Source organism: Lemur catta, chromosome 1 (genome assembly GCF_020740605.2).
Source record: "Lemur catta isolate mLemCat1 chromosome 1, mLemCat1.pri, whole genome shotgun sequence".
NCBI lineage: Eukaryota > Metazoa > Chordata > Mammalia > Primates > Lemuridae > Lemur > Lemur catta.
Window position 1 is genome coordinate 274753283 of NC_059128.1, and position 20738 is coordinate 274774020.

The 20738-nt window shown below is 37.8% G+C and overlaps 3 protein-coding genes across 4 annotated transcripts in view; 1 reads left to right on the plus strand and 2 right to left on the minus strand.

The window, feature by feature from the left end:
- SYNJ1 (synaptojanin 1) overlaps positions 1 to 12560 on the minus strand; it is an 82980-nt gene extending 70420 nt beyond the window's left edge. Inside the window, exons 1-2 of one of the 2 annotated variants that reach the window (XM_045540555.1) lie at positions 12468 to 12560; positions 11448 to 11593 (exon numbers count right to left, since the gene is read on the minus strand). In XM_045540555.1, coding sequence (XP_045396511.1) covers positions 11448 to 11571 — 124 coding nt within the window. In that variant the 5' untranslated portion in view covers positions 11572 to 11593; positions 12468 to 12560. The remainder of the gene's footprint in view (positions 1 to 11447; positions 11594 to 12467) is intronic. The other variant, XM_045540556.1, reaches the window with a different exon arrangement.
- LOC123620202 lies at positions 12295 to 15245 on the plus strand. The gene is made up of 4 exons (XM_045525273.1): positions 12295 to 12522; positions 12609 to 12919; positions 13955 to 14043; positions 14635 to 15245. The coding sequence occupies exons 1-4, from the start codon at positions 12295 to 12297 to the stop codon at positions 14733 to 14735; spliced, it is 729 nt and encodes a 242-aa protein (XP_045381229.1). The 3' UTR covers positions 14736 to 15245.
- Positions 15246 to 18552: 3307 nt separating this feature from the next.
- PAXBP1 (PAX3 and PAX7 binding protein 1) overlaps positions 18553 to 20738 on the minus strand; it is a 32962-nt gene continuing 30776 nt past the window's right edge. Inside the window, exon 18 of the mRNA XM_045540557.1 lies at positions 18553 to 19716. Within this exon, the coding sequence (XP_045396513.1) occupies positions 19599 to 19716 (118 nt within the window). The 3' untranslated portion in view covers positions 18553 to 19598. The remainder of the gene's footprint in view (positions 19717 to 20738) is intronic.

The following is a 20738-nucleotide window of genomic DNA, read 5'->3' on the forward strand; positions in this document are numbered from 1 at the left end:
AAAAATAGAAGCTGTAGAAATGGTTAATTTATAGACTATAAAAACATTTAAACTGTAAATATATTAATTATTCTCTGTCAGAATTTAACATATCAATTGTTCTCTATCACATTAATCGACATCCTTTTTTTGTGGAGTGGCTTACTTTTATAGCACTATGATGTATGATGTAACTGGCATTATTTATCATTGTTGTTATTACAACCTCCCTTCTCAAATTAGAATTTAAGGCAAAACAAGCATTAAGATCAAACAGAAATTCAGATGAAAACACAATCATACACCTATTTCTTGATTTTCATGAGTTGTAACTCTAAAACAGAGGCTTACTAGCTGTCACATGTTAATCATACCTGCATGGCTAACTCTGCCATCTGAACAGGAAAGAAACAAAATTAACACTACATAAGATCCACAGATAAAAGTTATTAAACTTAAAAGTATTTTTAGAATTAAATTTAAATGTAGATTTATCTAATTTCTGATGAATTATAATAATTTGAACTAAATAATAAAACCACCCAGTAAAGGTCCTGCTATCCAATGTCAACATTCCAGAGTAGGAATAGACTGTCTTTCCCAGCTCATACGGAAGACAAGCTAAAGAAGGTCAATAAGAAAGTGAAAATAAGACTGCAAATTAAAATGATCTTCTTGGAATCATAATTTGCCTGTGGTTGCACGCACCACAGTTTGTGGTCAGCTTATTTGCATTGCAGATAACACTTTGGTATAGAACCAGAGAACCTCCAGAGGATCCTAAAGATCATGTAGTCAAAGCTTCTCATTTTCAGAAGAAAAAGACTAGAGGTTAGGTGATTCATCCAGGATCACATAACTAGCTAAGCAGTAAAGCCAGTTTTCATGTCATCATATATAAAGAGAAAAATTATTTTAAAAGGAAAAGGTTTTCTTTGTATAATTAAGTAATTAAAATTCCAACTGAAAGACATCAAACTACCTACATTAATGTTCTATATAAACTACACATTCCAATCTTGGTGACATTTTGGAAAAAATAACCTTTCATTCATTCATTCTTGCAACAAGTATTTACTGAATGCCTAACATGTACCAGGCCCCTGAGCAAAGTTAAAGGAATAAAAATAGTACCCTGATTACTTCTTAGGAATCAGATTAGGAAATCAGGTATTACATAACCATACAAATGCAAAATTATAAATTATAATAAGTACTATGATGGAGTTTGAACAGACTACAACAGGAGGACCTATTTGTTTTTTCTTTTTTTGAGACAAGAGTCTTGCCCTGTCGCCCCACGTAGAGTGCAGTGGCATTATAGCTCACTGCAACCTCAAACTCCTGGGCTCAAGCGATCCTCCTGCCCTCAGCCTCCTGAGTAGCCGGGAGAAGTTGGGACTACAGGTGCATGCCACCATGCCTAGCTAATTTATCTATTTTTAGTAGAGACTGGGTCTCGCTCTTGCTCAGGCTGGTCTTGAACTCCTGAGATCAAGCAATCCTCCCACCTCGGCCTCCCAGAATGCTAGGATTACAGACAGGCATGAGCCACTGCACCCAGCCAGGAGGACCTAATTTAAAATCGTTTGTTGGGGGAGGACAGTGGTTACAATAAGCCTGACTGAAGAAGTGACCTTTACACTGAAATCTGAAGAATAAACAGGAAACTAGCCAAATGAAGTGTGGAAGCAAAAATGTTCCAGGTAACATACACATATCCTACGACCTGGCAATTCCATTCCTAAGAATGTATCCAACAAAAATGTGTACATGTACGTATCAAAAAACATACACAAGAATGTTCATACTAGTGTCATTCATAATGGAAAAATTGTAAATAAAGCAAATGTCAACAGAACAGCTAAATACTGGAATATTCATACAATAAAATACTACATAGCAACAAAAATGAGTAAACTACTGCCATTTGCTACAACATGGATGATCGATCTTCCACATACAACATTGAGTGAAAGAAGCTAGACACAAAGAACACATAGTGGATGACTCCATTTATGTTAAGCTGAAAAACAGATAAAGCTATTCTATCTCTTCTATGATGTAAGAAGTCACAATAGTGATTCTCTTTGTAGACATGAAGAAGATAATTTTCCCTAGAGAGCTGGTATAATGCTTGATTTCTCAACCTGGTGGTGGTAATATGGGTATGTCCACTCTGTAATAATTCAGCAACCTATGTGTTTATGATTTGTATACTTTTCTACATGTGCTATAATAAGCTTATTATTTAAAAAATAAAAATTTGAGAAGGAACAGCATATGTGAAGATCATGAGACTAGAAAGAATGTGGTACATCAGAACTGGAACACAGAAACCAAGAGGCAGAGTGGTATGAGACTGAAGAGGGAGGCAAGGACTCAATTTTATTGTAGGTCACCTTGGAGTTTGGATTTTAAGTTCCGTGGGCATCCACTGAAGGGTATTAAGCAAGGGAATAAGATCTAAATTGTGTTTTTAAAAGAGTGGGGGTAGTTAGGGGAAGTAGAAGCAAAGAGACCAGTTAAGGAGGCAACTGTAATGAGATGACAACAACTTAACTGGAATAGAACCAGTTAAAATGGTATGAATTACATGGATTACTAATGAAATAAGCAGGTTGAGTTGATTGTACTTGGTAATGGAGTATGTGGAGTGAGAGAGGAAGAGGTATTGAGGAAGATTTTAAGTTCTGTGGATGGAGTGCAATCCACTGAGACAAGGAAGACTGAAGGAAGAGTAGGTTTGAGAGTATGCAGTGGTCAATGTGACCATCAACAGAGTACGTATTCCAACCCTTCCTTATTGTTTAGCCACCATACAGTTTGGGGTACTACAGGAACCTAGATGATCATAGTAATTACTATCTTATGCCAATGATCTGCCTGATCCAAATGGCACACAATATCAATACCAGTTGGTTCAGCAATAAGCACTCAATTTGATCCAGTGCATGGGGGAAGTGCATTTTCATTTTGTGGGTTCTATCTAACCCATTACCTCAGTTTGATAAAGCTGGATCTCAATTGTGTCATCCAACATAATTATTCAACCCAGCTCTGTATCAATCCTGCATTATCTTTGCAACAACTACATCTGATAACTATACTTTCTACCCCATTCTCTAAGAGGACTGATAAAATATTAAACCAAGGACAGACAACTAATGAGCACTAATGTACAACCAGCTAGGAATTTACTTAACTATAAGACTCAAGAATAAAAAAAATTTTTTAATAAAATAAGATTCATCCTACCTATACTTCACACATGGTCTACAGGATATAAAAGACTTTGTTTATCTATGTTTCAGCAAGGCATCCAACAGATTATAGCAATCCTACAGTCCACTAGTGAGCAGACTGAAACACAAACCATAATAAATATTTGTTGCTAAGAGCTACTTTATGTAAGCAAACACACTTTATATATAAAAATTTATACAAGAAGACTACAATAGAAAGAATATTTTAATAAATATTTAATATATAGAAATATTTAATGTTTGAGACAATAATTTAACAAGAAGGTTTTTTTAAATTTTTTCTTTTCACTGACTTACTTATCCCAAAATCATTCAGGAATTTAAAGAGCATATAAGTTCTTTCCACCAGAACTGAGGGAGTACTTAGTGTCCAACTGACCAAGAAGAGTTCATGCATCTCCCCAAATGCCAAATTTATTCACAGTAATTTGACTGGTTCAGTAGCTATGAAATGTAATCCAATGTGAATGCACGTGCTTATATATGTAACATTACAAAGCAACAATGGCTAACACTTATAAAATCTATTTTAGCTGGAAAAAGATAAAACACAAATTCTTATTAACAACCATTAAAAAAACTCAAAACAAATTTAAATCGTCATCAGTAAAATACAATATGCAATTTTTAAAGCTATAACCACTTTTGGTACTTTACTCCATTCTTTTATTGCTTTCTATGCTTCTTTCAAAATTTCACTGATTCAGACTTTATCATCTCAAAATTTTTATTTTTTTTTTTATATTTGAGACAAGGTCTCACTATGTTGCCCAGGCTAGAGGGCAGTGGTGTCATCATAGCTTACTACAACCTCAAACTCCTGGGCTCAATCAATCTTCCTACAGCATCCCAAGTAGCTGGGACTGCAGGCACACGCTACCATGCCCAGATAATTTGTGTCTAATTTTTGTATCTTTTGTAAAGATGGGCTCTTGCTCTTGCTCAGGCTGGTCTTAAACTCCTTGCTTCAAGAGATCCTCCTACCTCAGCCTCCCAAAGTGTTAGGATTACAGGTGTGAGCCACCAACCCCAGACTCCTATAAATATTCTTAAACTTTGTTCTGGGATAGTTATTTGGAAATTAAGATATTTGAAACAGTGTGATCCCTTTGGGTCTTGTTTTTAAGCTTTTTTAGGTAGGACTAGAGTGGAATTTAGTCTAGGGCTATTTTGCCCCATTACTGATGCAATATACCCTTTTGAGTACCCAACTGAATTCCCCATGTATTACAATTCCCCATGTATTCCCCACTCTGGCTATTCAGCAGGAACTATTCCCATCCCTATGTGAGCTCCGAAATTTTTTCTACCTGCTCCTTTTTGGTGACTCTCTCCCTGCCTTGGATAGTTTCCTCACACATTGGCACCGATCAGTACTCAGCTAAAGTCTCAGGTGGAATCCTCTACGGACCTCTGGAGCTTTTCATGCAGCTATCTCCTCCCTGGTACTCAGCCCCAAGAAGTATGACAGCCTTGGTCTCCCCATATTCCCTACTCAGGGAGTCTGCCAAGCTTTGTATGGCTGCATTTTCTGCCTAGAAGCTCTTCAGGCAGTAAGCAGGAGCGAGCTATCATAAGGCCTATCTAATTGACCCTCTCTTGGAGGTCAATGTCCTATGCTGCCTATTGTTTGAAGTCTGAATATCATTCCACATATTTTGTTCATTTTGTTGTTATTTAAGGTAGGAAGGTAAATCTAGTTACTGTTACTCCACCATGGTCAGCAGCAAAAATCCTCTTATAGTCTTGGGCTAGTTATATTTTATAGGACAAGTCAGAACATCTAATAGAACTGAAAATATATAATAAAAAGACACTTAATGGTGTTTTATGTTCAATGGGAGAGAAATTCTGCCTTTCCTTTTTATTTCCTCTTTGCAAAGTTAAGTGGTAAAGAAATGAAAACATTTAGGAAATATTGGTTTGGCCCTACAATGTAGGCTAATCCTGCTACCAGCCCAGGATAGAAAAGTTGGGTTGATTTTATTTTTAAAGAGTTGATATTTAAGTTGTTGTTTACTTTCTATTAAATATATAGATCCCAAAAATTATTTATAAAAAAATAAATTTTTCCAACCCTAACAAAGTGATAAATAACAAGTCTGAATTTCATCATTTCTCTGTTGAAAAAGTCAACTATAAAAAGTCATTTCTTCCCTCAACTTGCAAATGTTTCTTAAAAAGAGATAAGATACTGCAACTTATCTAAAGGGCAATCATGCTGACAGCATTTGGCAATTAAAAAAAAAAACTCTCCACACTGCTTGTCATTATCACTTACTACACTTACGCAAAATTCTATACCCTGACATTTAACTTGGCCCAGCAAAGAAATTTTGGGTTTAATGACCTCACGCTAAATTAAACCATGTTTCCCCTCCAATATATTAATAGTTTATTGGCAAAACCACAAATGTAACAGTTCCTTCATTAAAAATACTACCAATTTCAGTCTTAACTGTAAAGTCTTTTACTGGCATTCCCTTCTTTTCACTCTTTATTTCTCACCCCTGAAAGTAACAGCCACCACCCTCACAAAAGCACAAACAACAACTGCAGTGAAAAAAATAAAATGGTAAGACTATATCATTGCAACATTTATTTAATCTTTATAAGCCTCAGTTTCCACATCTGTGAAATGTGGATAAAAGCACAACTCACAGAATTGGATGAAACAAAGTGCATGAAATACCCTATTCTACTGAACTGTACACTGAGATACCCTAGGGCATTGCAGCAAACTCCCAGGGAAGCCACAAGCAAGATACTTTAAATTGAAGGAAACACTGAGAACCTCAATATATGCTGGATGCCAGCCAAATTATTAGCTTGAAGCGGTTCAGAGTTGTAACATTAGATTGCAATGCATTCCTTGGATGACATATATTTATGAAGCTGGGTTTTGGTGGTTGCGTGATAAAAGCAAGTACCACTTGAAAAGCTGTGTGGAACAGGAAATGAGAAGGGCAGTCAGTGTTCCATCTGATTCCAAGATCTGAAAAGCTGTCTGTCTTGTGATCAACAGGCACACACATCCTACTAGTAAATAAATGTGGTTACTTATGAAGAAAATAAATTATTTTCAATTTATTCTGCATTTTTTTCATATAGCTACTAAAGTTGTTAGGATATAAATATGTGTTAGACCTAGATAATAAACAGAACTATTAGGAATTGCCTGTAGCCTACAGGTGCTGTTAAAAACTTAATGAGACAATAAGGGCACCATGATACAATAAAGTTTAGAAACCTCTGGCTTAATGTTGTGACTGACACAGTAAGCTTCCAGTAAATGGCAACTGTTATTCATTATTATTACTCCTTTACACTGTGCCCTTTCATAGAAAAGACAAGATACTTCACATTCTATGATAAAGGTCTCCAGAATATTGTCTTACATTTATGACTCATATTTGCATGATACAAGAAAAAATTAGGTAGACAAAGTATCTCTATGTGGACAACCTGGTAAATCCCAGTCCAGAGTCAGGTGATGTGGCCTTGCTGTCTACAGAAGTTCATGATTTGAGTCCTAACCTGACTCAAATTATACTACTTGGTAAACCTGAAAATAATTTCACCACTGCACAGATGAAACCAATTCAACCTTAGCCTCATACTAGCATGTGATATAGAAAAGAGCAAAAGCTTTAATTTTAAGAGTTAGGAATTTACATCACACTGCCTTACCTCCCCATCTTTTAAACAGGGGATCCACAATTTCTGTTTTTAGAATCATTCTCTATTTCCCATGTGTTCTCTTTACTCCATCTTCTATTTAGGATACAATTATGAAATAAACTGTTTACTGAAGCATGAGATGGGCTGTAAATAATAACACCGTGGGTTTAATGCATGTATGTCTGACTGCTTGTCCTTCCCTGTGATGATGTTTTTGTGTGTGTATAAACTGTAGAAAGACTAGGAACACTGAATCATACACAAAACTGAGAGATTTCTTTTATCTCTTAATGAATTAGTTTCCAGGGGGGAAAAAATGTACTGTCATAACTTGCTGGCCATCACACTTGCTGCTTATACTGCTTATCCTGATCACGGAGTCCACCTGCTAAACTGAATCACTGCCCTACAGACATCAAATTTCACTTTAAGACAGTCGCAGTGGCTCACACCTGCAATCTTAGCACTTTGGGAGGCCAAGATGGCAGGATTGCTTGAGGCCAGGAGTTCGAGACCAGCCTGAGCAAGAGTGAGACCCTGTCTCCACAAAAAATAGATAAATTAGTTGGATGTGGTAGAGCACACCTTTAGTCCCAGCTACTAAAAGAACAAAAAAACAACAAAACAAAACCAAGAAAAACCCCAAACAAACAAAAAAATAAAATTACTTTTCTTTAAATGGAAAATAATTTCATTATTGATTTCTTCTGTTGCATTTATTTAAAAAATTTTTGAAATGTTCTTATCCTTAGATAACAGTTAATATGTTTCTTAGTAATATACCCATTTTTAGTATTATTCATTTTTGAAAATGATGAGTATAGAAAATGTCAAATTCAACTGAAAAAGAATTTTTTTTGAGACAGGGTCTGCTCTGTCACCCAGTGCAGTGATGTCATCATAGCTCACTGCAACCTCAAACTCCTGGGCTCAAGCAATTCTCCCACTTCAGCCTCCCAAGTAGCTGGGACTACAGGAGTGAGCCACTATACCCAGCCAAGAAGAGTAATTTTAAAATAAATTGTTAATAGTATTTATAAAAGTCATAAATAACATTCATCAGACATTTTTAATTGGCATTTCAGAAATACCTTAATAATGTGGTTAACCATTATTTCCATTAGGACTTTTCAGTAACAAATCTAAATAATCTGTAATATGTCTTTTATATCAGCAGTTCAATTGCAATACTTTAAAATATAAGAAATAAACTTTATAGAAAAATATACCATATTTTAAACATAATAACTATGTAACTTTGTAATCTAGTTTAGGTTAGTTTTTCCCTTGATGTCATTCACTTAATAACCACTTATTCTTAAAGTATGGGTAAAACACTGTACTAAGCATTAGGGATACAAGCATTACTAAGCACAACTTTTTCTTCAAAAAGCCCAGCATCCAGACATAGAAACCTGAACCCAGTTCCACATGATATGAAGGCACTATACCCAAAGTGCTAGTGGAGCATTAGCACTTGGTTCAGCTTGAGAGTTTCAAGAAAACTACTTATTAATCCCACAACAGATAATAATAGCATTAAAATTCTGGAAACATGGTTATTTTGGATAAAGTCTGCAAGTCAAAAAAAAACTGATCCTCTAATTTTTCATCGAAAGGTCTATATAAACTTGGCTCAGAAATGACCATCACAATCTAATTATATCGGAATCTCTGGGGGACTAGAGCCCAGGTACCAGAATTTGTAAAAGCTGTCCAGGTGATTATGACACTTATGTCGCAGCATCATGACTGATTTAAGCTTAGAATCCTATCAACATAAAGACAGAGTCCTGAGGCCGGATTAGTGGACAATAGGATCGGTGTCTAAGGGGATCCATGTTCTCAGACTATTTTCACTGTATTTTCATTTGCAATCTACTTTTTGGTATGTGCTCATAATACGAAAGATAAAATTTCATGTTTGGTATCTCGTGGCACTTCTGGCATAAACCAAGAAAATTAAGTTGCTGCCAATCCTCAACACTGTATAGCAACTAAAATGTCTCAGTTTTTTAAACTTTACTCTTTAAAGCCAGACCAACTAGAGACTGTTGAAATTACAAACTTTGGGCAGGTGAAGACTAAGTCCCACTAGGGTCACTTTTACCATCTATTTTAAAGAAAAACACCTGCATACATGCATTTAGAGAACAACAAAAGCAGCACATGAAAAGTGTTCATCTTATGATACAGCCTAAGTTCTACAGAAATGACAAGAAGGTAGAGATAAAAGTGAGCTGCAGTGATGAGGAAGATTCTCATGAAGGAAGAAGACCTGAGTGGGACTGCCAGGCTTGGACTAAAAAGGTAGAGAGAAGCACTCTAGCAGTCTTGGGAGGAAGAAGGTGTAATAAGGAACAGCATGATGAAGGCTGGAAAAATCATCGTAATCTGAAAAAGCACTGAGGAAACAAACACCAGAATCTCCTTAAAGATCAACACTGGATAAATGCCAGGTTGAAGAATTTGAACTCAATCTTGGTGAAAAACGGGGTTACACTTCAGTTTAATATAAAAAATTATTTTAGAAGATTCTTCTGGTAGATTGATATGCAGGATGCACTACAATTCAAGGATCTGGGATTGTTGAAGATAAGAGAACATGTCAGCATTTTCTAAGCACCGTTCCCTGAATATAACAGGCATTTAAAAATTGTGAAAGTTTTAAAAAATGAACACTGTACAGCACAATATAAACATTATTATCACTCCAAACTGAAGGCCAAATAATGTTATAAGTCAAATGATTGATAAAAAAGGTTTGTTAGCTCTTAAATATTATTACTATAAAGTTTATAGAAGGAAAGATAGTAACATATCAAAGAGATTATACATCCATTTATGCTTGCTTTACAGAAAGAGGCAATATTCAAACATTTTTCTCTGAAGAATTACTTATATAGCCTAAATATAATGAAAATAAATAGAATAAATAATTAAGAAAACATTTAAATATTCTTTCTCCTTAAAATGAATATTAATGCCAAAATGGATGTTTTGGGGCCTTTCTAAAAAAAAAAAAAATTATCTGGCATAAAAGATGGCTGCTGGAGGTTTTGGAAAGACAATTATTCTTAGGTTTCCTGACCTTGGAGTAAAGTACACAATAATCCTAGAAACTATAGGTAATATATACTTTGTAGCTGAAAATTTGCCTTTTCATTATAATTATGAATAACCACAATTAAAGAAACATTAGAATTTAGACAAGATCAGTAAATAAGGTAATGTCACCAAAGACACAAGCAGCTGAAAAATGTTTTCCACACTAAACCAAAACTTCAATCTCCCCAAATATTTTTAGTTAAGAATTTATCAGTATAAGAATTATACTTGTAGTATAAAAATATATGCTATGGAAATTAATATTGTAGCAAGCTATTTTCTTTATTTAAATATAAAAACAATTTGAAGCAATTAAGTCCATACTGATTGAGTATAATCAATATTATTTATACTTGTTCTTATAAGACATATAGCCCCTTCTCCTTCATTCAAACCATGTTAACATATGTATCAAAAATATAGATTTCTTATACACTATTCTTTGATTATGGATTTTCATTATGTTACTACCCTTTTCCGCATCAGGATAAAATTAAACTATTTTCGTCAGGTTAACTTATGCTGAAGTTAATATTTTTTATGCAAAGATTAAGGTCTTATGCTCTTCACTTATTAAGTGTGGAGAAAGTTAACAGTTTAAAATATGTAAGGGCCTGTATTTGCAAGCATGTCTTTCAAACACTTTTTAATTTATAAAATAGAACCAGTAACTAAACTGATTTTCACATACAAAAAACATAAAAAGAACAAGTAGTTAACACTAGAAAACCTCTAAAAAATACTATCACATTTGAAAAACCCCAAACTGGGGCTATCTGCCTAAATCTTACATTAAGAATGAACCATAATATTCAAATTCGTCATTTTAATTTCATCCATCTGCCGACAAAATAACCCAAACCTTAGTAATTTATTTTTCTTGTGATGCAGTAATCCTTTTCTTTAAATTGGACTATCAAAATAATTTTTAAATAATATGAAACCAATCACATATCTCACATGAAATTCTGGAGGTTTACAATTCTCTCAATGAAAATATAAGGGCCCTCCAATAATATTGGATAATATTAGATAATATCTACTACCATAACTGATCTACAAGAAATTCTGTTCATTACAGGAAAAATGTCAAGCAAGCCATTTCATGAGTTTATATGATATAATATAAACTGCAACAGTTCCTTCAGAAAAAAGATTTACTTTTGGAAGCAGCAGAAGAACCCAAGAACGCAAAATCATGTTACCCAAACCTGCACCTCCCTGCACCCCCCAACAAAAACCTGTCAACAAAAAGTTTACAGGAAGGTTTGATTAAAAAGAAAAAAATGTATAATCTGCTAGATGAAATACAGTGAAAGGGTTGTCAGAGTCTTTTCTAAAAAATGGTTGAATCTGAATTATTTGAAATCAAAACAGAGACCATGACCAGTTGGGCTATAACAGATGACTTACAGAGCACGGCTACAGCCCCAGACTCGAACATGAGACATTCTTCCTTATGCCTAGTTTCCACTATGAGGCTGAAAGGTGGTGGGTCCAATTTGTGATAGATCCGAAATCCTTTGCTGAACGCCATTCTCCTTTCTTCAGAGGCAGCCCTGTGAAAACCAAGCAAAGCAAAGCAAATCAAGCTGGTGTTTCCTTCTGCAGCGAGGACTGCAAGGCATCCAGAAGTCCCTCCCTGCCAGGTTTTGATGGGGGGTTGGGGTGGAAAAAAGGGAGCTCAGGAAGAGAATGGTTTATTCCAAAAGATAAGTCGTCACTTAATTTTACCAAAAAGCAAGAGGAAAAGCTACTAATTCTCACGGCAAAGCAAGACAAGGTTTTGGCACTGTTATGTCCATGAACGGTTTGGTTAAGATGAGTTTCCCGTTTAATTTATGTTTACTGAAAGGAAAATTTTGGAGCGTATTGCGTTCGGAGTTGTTTATCAGCTTCCTGCTTCGAGATTTGTCACTACGATGAAAGGGAACCTATTCGGAAACTTTAAGCCGTTCCTTTGGGGGTAAAGGAAAGGAGGTGGGAGGAAAGGTTAACAAGCCTGATTCAAAGCTCCTTAGGGGGCGGGAGGAGGGCAAGGATTAACCACGACAGGCTCTCCCAGCGGCGACAACGAAGGGCAAGGGAAGCGGCACAGGTTACCGCCGGCTGGGGGGACGGCAGGTGGATCCGATAAATATGAATGGCCACCCAGGAAGGGTCACGACTCCGGGAACGGAACCGACTGAGGGTCCTCGGGGGTCCTGAGTAGTCAACCTCCTAGGGGGTCGAAGGCTCCGAGTAGCCCAACCCCTCCATTATGCACCAGAAGAGAAGACCCGACACCCAGAAGGACTCGGTTCCTTCTTGCCTGCAAGCTGACAGCCGCTGTCACCACAGCCGCCGGCCCAACACGGCGCCCCTCACAGCCCGTGGTCTCCTCACAACCCCGCCCGGCCTCCCACACCCGGGCCGCCCGCGATCGCTCCTCACCGCTCCCGCTGAGGCTGCGGCGGCGGACACTGCCTCAGGAAGCGCCCGCCCGGCTGCCGGTGGGTCTGGCCGCAGCCGCTCCCCGCCCCCCGCCGGCTTGCTCACCTCTTCTTCCGGCTCCTCCTCCTCCTTCTCCTGCAGCCGCCGCCGCCACAGCCACCGGAAGCGTCACTTCCGCTCCAAAAAGCCCATCTCTTCCGCATTGCGCCGCGGCTGGGGGCGGAAGACCCGCCCTTCGCGGGGGAGTGGGCGGGGCATGATGAGGGAAGCTCCGCCCACTCTGGTCGGCCCCGCGGCGTCAGGCTACTGCCGGCTGCCCCCGCCTCCACCTGGGCAAAATTCGCCTCCCGCGGCGTGTCCCCCGCCGGCTGCAGCCGCGGGTCCCACCGCCGGGGATGCCGGGAGAGGGAGTATCCGGCCTCCCTGGCCCCCTCGCGTGGGCTCTTGAGAGCGTGAGCGCCGGGGAGGGACTCTGGGGAGAAGCTGTGGGGGCTGAGTATTGATACGTGCCGGGCTGGGCGTCGGGACCACCCCCTGCCGCCTCCACCGGCTGGCCGGGCGAGGGGAGGGCTCGGGACGGTCGGCAAGCCGGGCCCACCGGGTGGCGCCTGAAGAGCTGTCCATGGTGTCGCGCAGCAAACAGCGCCGAGTTCTTAGTTGAGCTTCTGGGTGGGCAGCAGGAAGAAAAGCTAATACCTTCTTTGGAACAGTTTTGTTCGCTCCCTTTTGTTCGCGTGTGTTCTGGAGCTGTCAGGAGTACGGTAGGAGAGTGGGAAGTCACAAACCAGGATCTCAGGGCTCGAACAAAACATGGCTGTACCGAGGCCGAGGCAAATGTGGTTGTCACCGAATGACGGATAGCGTTTGCCAGCCGTGGAATTTAGTAACTGAAGGCATATAACCCGTTTATCTCATCTTCATTTTCAACAAATCATGCTTTGCTGGCTAATAGCAGTGTGTCCCATAGACTTCTCTTCCTGATTCCATTTAAGAGACCTAAATGTGAGAATAGAGTCAAAGCCAGCAGGGCAGAAAGGAATTGAAAACCTGAAGAACCCAGCACTCTGAGAAAGTGTTTCCACTTGCCTTTGCTTTTTCTTTACCTCTTCCCCTTCTTGCTTTTATTTTAACAGCAAAAGCAGAATTTAAATTTGGTATGTTGCACAAAATCATTTCCTCCTGCAGGCCCTCTCATGTGACTTGATTTAACATTTCTTCATCCATTTTAGAGAAGCTGGACCCACCCTGGTTTCAGGACACTAACATAGCTATAATTAATTAGAAAAGAAGCCACTTCCAAGGCAAGAGAAATGAAGACACTTGGATTTGGTTCTGAGAACTGGAGGGGATTTCTCTTTCATTTAGTACTGTTTTCTTTAAAAAAGAAAACTGTTTTGCTCTTTGTAGTGGCTAGCAACAGCAGCCTCAAAATGAAACTAATATTGAAATAATCTCTCATTCGTGATTACCCGTTTTTTTTTTTCCAGAAGAGTCCATTTCAATTGGGGATTACATTTGACAGAGAAAACTAAATGGGAGTGGAAGAGAATGGAATTTTTCTTAGTTGTCTGTTCAGGTATAATGTCTCTATAATCCAGATATGCAGGGGGCGGGGGCTGGGGCGGCTGGGAAGGGAATGGTTCCAGGAGAAATGTTGATGTTATCAAACTCATTACTTGGGAGGTACCTTTTATTTCAACTGAAATCACTCAGTTTCAAATGGAGTTGGGACCTGAAACCAACCTTGCTTACCCTAAAGCCCAAGATTTTTTTCCACCACGCCTGTGTCTGAGGCTACACTAGAAACCCTGCCTTTCTCAAAAGGAGAAGCATAGGTAATAGGCTCTTCTAGAAACAAGAGTTCTGCCTATTCCTGGTTCCTTTTGATTTTGGACTAAGGAGGTTGAGATCCAAGTTTCTGGGTTCTGCATTGGAATTACTGATTCCTCAAATTAAGCTTGAGGGTAGCACAGCTCTTATTCCTAGAGTTATTAGAAGGCCACAGCTTTTCTAAATCCTTTAGAAATAGATCACTTCAATCATGAAATAAGCACATGCCCAGGGTTTGAAAAACATAAAGGCGATATTACTAGTGGCTTTTAAAGTGTTACTTCTTCTTTTTCTTGTCCCTCTTTCCAATTTATACTTCTACTTTTGTTTTTTACAGCACTTGAAAATAGCTGGACAAATTTTCACCAAACTTTTAAGAAGTGTCTTTGGGATGGGCTGACTAAAATACAGGTTAAGTGGCATACACAAACTTCCTAGTGAGATCCTAAGGGCCTGCAGAGACAGACCAACACCCTCTTGACCCTTGAAACTGAGTAATGAGGGGCCTGTGGAGGCTACAAATATCACCCCAAAAAGATACTCTCATCATAATTCCTGGAACCTGTGAATGTTAATTTAGGTGGGAAAAAGTCTTTGCAGATGTGATTGAGTTGAGGATTTTGAGATTATTTTGGATTATCTAGGTGGACCCTAAATGCAATATAAGTGTCCTTATAATAGGGAGGCAGTGGAAAATGAGAGAGGGAGAGGGAGAAAGGAAGGGAGAGAGGGAGAGATAAAAAGAAAATGAGAATGAATGTGAAGACAGAAACAGAGATTGCAGCAATGTGGCCACTAGCCAAGGAATGTCAGCAGCCACCAGAAACCGGAAGAGATTGAAGGATTTGGGCCTATGGCCTTTGGAAGGAGCATGGCCCTACTGACACCTTAATTTCCAACTTCTGCCTCCAGAACTGTAAGAGAATAAATGTCTGTTGTTTTAAACCACCCAGTTTGTGGTAATTTGTTACAGCAGTCACAAGAAACTAATACAAGGCTTATGTGACTTTCCATCAGCGGACAGACTGAGATCAGTAAAACAGCACCAGACAGGTGTTTCAGATATCACATCCAATAGAACGAACTGAAGACAAATACCCTAATTTTTAGATATTAATTTGTGAGCAAGTTATTTATACTGTGGGCAACTCTGTGTTATGTTGAAACATGCAATTGCCATTTCTGTAGGTAAAAAATATTCTCACATAGTGACAATATAAGGCCCACCTAATAGTATGTCCCATGTAAACTATAGCAAGGATTTTATTTAGAAATGATTAATGGTTTTCTGTGACAAAAAAACCTATACCATATAGTACATGACTATGAATTTTGACAGGTGCTTACCATACAAATAGTAGTAGGGCATACTTTTCTGTATAGTCTGGCTTTTCTTGTTAAAGATGCTAGAAATTGTGGCAAATCTGGGAAATATTAACAGTTTGATCTAGTAACCTTTACCAGCCTCTTTTCTGGTTACACAGGCTACAGCTAACGTTTATATCAGGATCAGGACCTGTAGAGATCTGTTAGTATATAGAAAAGGGTGGCTCCTTGCTAAAGAGAAAACTGTAGTCTTGAAAGGCAAGACAGCAGGTAACAAATAATGTTAGCTTTTCGCTTTAAGTAAGTTCATTATAACCAGTGAAGGATAAGATTTTAAATTAGAGAAATGGAAATCCTGTAAATACGAAATCTAGTAAGCACTTGAGAGCAAAATCATTTTGAGAAGAAAATCAAACAAAAATTCACAAACTGAAACATTACTCACCAAAGATAGAAAATTGCCACTAAGGCAAACAGGGAACTTGTGAAAGACAAAACTGGAGAATTTTCATTTTAATGAAACACAAGGATTCTCATGGAAATCAAAGTATCAGAGCCAGAAACAGGGCTCAGCCTTACTGAGATTAGAGCAGTAGGATGTTCACTCTTCAGGCTGGCTCAGAATCCCAAAGCAGGTAAGCCTTCAAGGTCAAAATGTTTTGCAAACTACTTTTTTCATTTACTATGTATTTTGAATCATTAAACATGGGAAATGATGTACATTTTCCTAAAGATACTTTTAAAGAAGAGCCTAAGAATTAGAGTGCTAGGCATTTTCATTGTACGAGATGATTCTATCCTGTAAGTCTCTGCTAGAGTTAGGACTGACAGGGCTGAGGAAAAGCCAATACAAACTACTGGGTTCCGGGAGTCCAGAAACAGCCTAGGGGCTGGTCTACATTGCACATCGATACCAATCCCATGTAAGAATATTTAGCCTGTCTGCCTTTGCTGAGTGGTCTGAAGCAGCTCTCAGCAGCTGTGAACCTAGCATCCAGTTTCAGTTCTAGAGGGCAGTGTCAAAAGGTTTTGGACAATGACTGCCTTATTGAAGTATAAGACCTCCCAAACATTCAGACATATTTCATTGTTCTCACTACATGTCATTCTAGTGTTTGCCCTCATTTTCACTTACCTGAAACAGACCAAATATTCTTTGTCATAGCTAGCAAATGGCAAGACTCCCTTTACTATGGATATTACCGTGTTAGAGACGAGAAGAGTTCTTCCCTTGAAGAACCACTACAACATAGCAACATATATTTTCATAGTGTATATTGCAGCTCTATAACATTTGGCCATTTTAATAAGGGTTTCATGATTTCAAGGGAAATTAGCATTTAAACCAAAATTATGCAGTTGTCAAAACTCACTTAACTTTACACACAAAGGTAAACTTAACTGTTTATAAATCATACCTTAATATATCTGACTTAAAAAAACAAAATTAGGGAATTGTACATTTTAATATATTCTAAGGAAGGTTCTTGCTGTGAGACTTGTGAAAACTTGGTCAATTCTGGGTACTGACAGGTTACCACAGCAGGCAACTATCGCTCAAATCAACTGAAGACCTCTGGGAGGGGATATGGACCTGTTTTCCTACCTGAGACATTAGTAAGTTGGGTTTGGTGGCCATGAAATTGGGCCTCTTAGATCTCTTACTATCAATCAATAATAAGGAGACCCTGGTTATACCAGGCCGTGCTCCCCAAAAGCTGCTTCCCACCAACGGCCGAGGGGCAGCAACACGAAGGCTGACCCACCCCTGGAGACTCTGGGTTGAGAGCTGCCTCTCAGCCTTGCTGAAACTTTTTTAGAATTGCATCAATGTCGAAAACCTTCATTCCTTCCCTCTCTCCTTCACACAGGTCAGACCCACCTACATCACAGTCTGACGGCTCTCCCAGCCCCCTCTCCATTTTCTCCTATAGGCATTTTCCCCAATAAATTACTTGTATATCTAATGCCATCTCAGCGTCTGTTCCCCAAGGGACCTGGATTGACACGCTATGGTATTTGTCCTCCAAGTCCTTTCCTTCTTTGGCTGAGGTCTGCCCCAGGGACAGTATCTCAATGATACTCTAGCCTGTGGAACAGGCCAAGAGAAAAGCCCTCAGGCAGAGGAGCAGGTGCTTGCAATAGGACAACAGTGGCATGAACAAGGATATGGTGAGGCACTGACATCATTGGCTGTAATAGTACTAATCACTCCTTATGAGTATTTTATACTGTTACAATAAAATAACTTTCCTTTTCGAAAACCTTCCTCACCTATTTTGGAGTTAATTCAGATAATTACTCCAAGAGAAAAGAATAAAAAGCACAACTTCAGTTTTATCAAAATGTAACCCTCTGAATTTACCTTTTGACAATTCCCTTCATAAGAAATGGTATTCTTTAGCTATTTCAGGAATAATACTTTCTTGGTGAGATATGAAAACCACTTGTTTTATGCACAGTTCTATGTTAAATTCACCTTACATCAAATTTCTAATGCAGTGTTCAAACCCATTCCCGAAACCCTAATAGCCTGCTCAATTTCATAAGATAAAAAGTCCAAGTTTATTGTAAAAGTTCTTAAAAGAAGATATAGGAAGAGTCATCAGTCTAATGAGTTTGGAAACACATAAGCCAAAAGGACCTGCATATGATGTATATGCATGTTTACATATTTTATTCCACTGATGATAAGAATACATATTCTGACTTTATTTCTACTTAGTAGGCTACTAAGCTGTAACAAAAAATTCATCCAGAATGAACATGTAGGGATGAGATAAAATTGACGGAGCAGAGTGCATGACACTATTCTAAATATTATTTGTCTTGACCAAGAAAACGTACACATGGACCTGCTAATAATCTCACTTTGTGAGAGTCATTTGAAATGCTGTAAAATTAGTCACCAGGAAAATACAACAAAAGATATATTTAAAAATTAATTTAATGCTTGGCTAAAGCTTAATTACATATATAATTATCAAATAGTCCTTAATTTCCAAAAAGTTCCTCTTTTGAAAATCACAGAATCAGAAAGCATAAACTTTAAAACAAGTTCTCTGAATATTTACAATGTGGTATAAACATTATAGAAGACCATGGATATTAAATTGCCTGGGTGTGAATCAGCAAGGCGTATTCTTTATTGCATATATAACTCACATATGTGGGATTTTAAATATAATGACAGACTACTAAAATTCAAATGCATGTATCTGTAAGCTGGGCAGGGAATAAAATCATGAATGAGACAGGACAGTCAGCCCAAAACCATGCAATTAGGTTGTGGGTTTATTATTTTCAAAACTTAAACTGCTATGTTCCATTTGAAACTATGTTGCATATATCATTTAGCGTTCACATTAAACCCATTTAACTCTAATGCTGATTCAAGGAAGAATGTTCAACATTCACTCAATGACTAAGTCCACAACTCAGTTCTCAATTTTAAGGCAGCACAGCTACAGTGATAGCAACGCTAACCAAAAGGTGATGAACATTTAGTCACTTGCCAGCCCTTTTGTTGCAACAGTGTAGTAATTTCCCTAAGACAATTTGCTACTGGATAATTTTCTGCTGTTAAAAGGCTTCCTCTGTAGAAAAACACCACAAATTTCCAGTGTGAAAGTAAGTCCATGGTGATATAAATATATATATATGCATAATTACATAATTTACACTGCACACATCGTTTACAGAGGACAATTAACTGAGAGGGTTAATTTGAATGACCATACAAAATACTTCTGTAAACAAAGTATGACAGGCAGTAAAGAAAACATTCATTGACTCTTAGAAATAATCTGAATTCCTTTCATTCTGAAGAAATTTCATTTAAGGACACAGTATTGAATATAATGTTTTTTGTATTAAAACAAGAATCAGTATTTTACAGTTTAAGAAACTTTACATATATACAAAATTTATACATTGGGAATGGTACTAGAGCAAATAGGCTTTTCGGTCTCAGATCTATTTTCCTTCAATCAAGGACTTAAATTCTTTCACATTGTGGTCACTTGCAACAGACATAGCATGATCCAAAGCTCGAACACTTGCAAGGAGTTTAACTATCTGTTTTATGTTTTCCCTAAAAGAGAAAAAAATGTAGCAGCATCTCATTAACCAGTACATTTAAGGGAAAATTTGTTATTGACATTATAATCATTTTAGAGACTTTGCAATCAAATTTTCTGAGAATACATTTTTTAAAAAAGGAAACAAATAGAGATGCAAGCTACAGCATGTAAAAAAAAGTTAGTATGTATCCATGTGAAACAAAACATATGTTTAAACAACTAGCCCTGAGACAGGGGACTCATTTTTAAAAACAAAACAAAACAAAATTCATTCAGATCAATCATTTTCATTAATATCTAGAAAGAAAAGAAAGTAATTTGCAAACTGCTTCAAAGCCCTGTCTCCCAATCCTTCCCAAACCAGCTCTTACGGAGTATACCTAGAACACAAATTATATTTGTGTGTCTTCATCACCAATCCATCAAAATCCAGCTTAAATTCTACTCCTCCAAAATTCACAAAATATAGCATAATCTGGTATTCCTCATCATCCCAGCCAGACGTCATTCTGCCTTCTTATGAAATGAACTCAAATTTCAGCACACATCAGAATTACCGAGAGGGCTGGGGAAACACAGATCACCCACAGCCCCACTCCAGAATTCTAACGTGGCAGGCCTGGAGTAGGGCCTGATAATCTGCACTTCTAACAAGCTGCCAGGCCATGCTGCTGCTGTTCTTCAGGGACCACACTTTTAAGATAAGAATGACTGTTTTAACCACCGCTCATGAGAAACAACACACAATGTGACATTATTAATTGTCTCCTCTCTAAAAAATTATAGTAAGAACCTTTTAGGGAAGGATTATAATTTGCAAAATTTTGCAACCCACATGAAATCTACTTTATGTGCATACCAGAGTGAGTAATTAAATAGCTGCTAAAGTTCTTTTCTGTAGAAAAGTAAATTGTTTGTTGATATTTAACTCCCCAAACAAAAATACTGTTAAATATATGTAAACTAAAGTTTTAAAATGTGATAAAATTTATCAAGTATAAAACACACTGAGAAAAAATATTAGTGCCAAGAA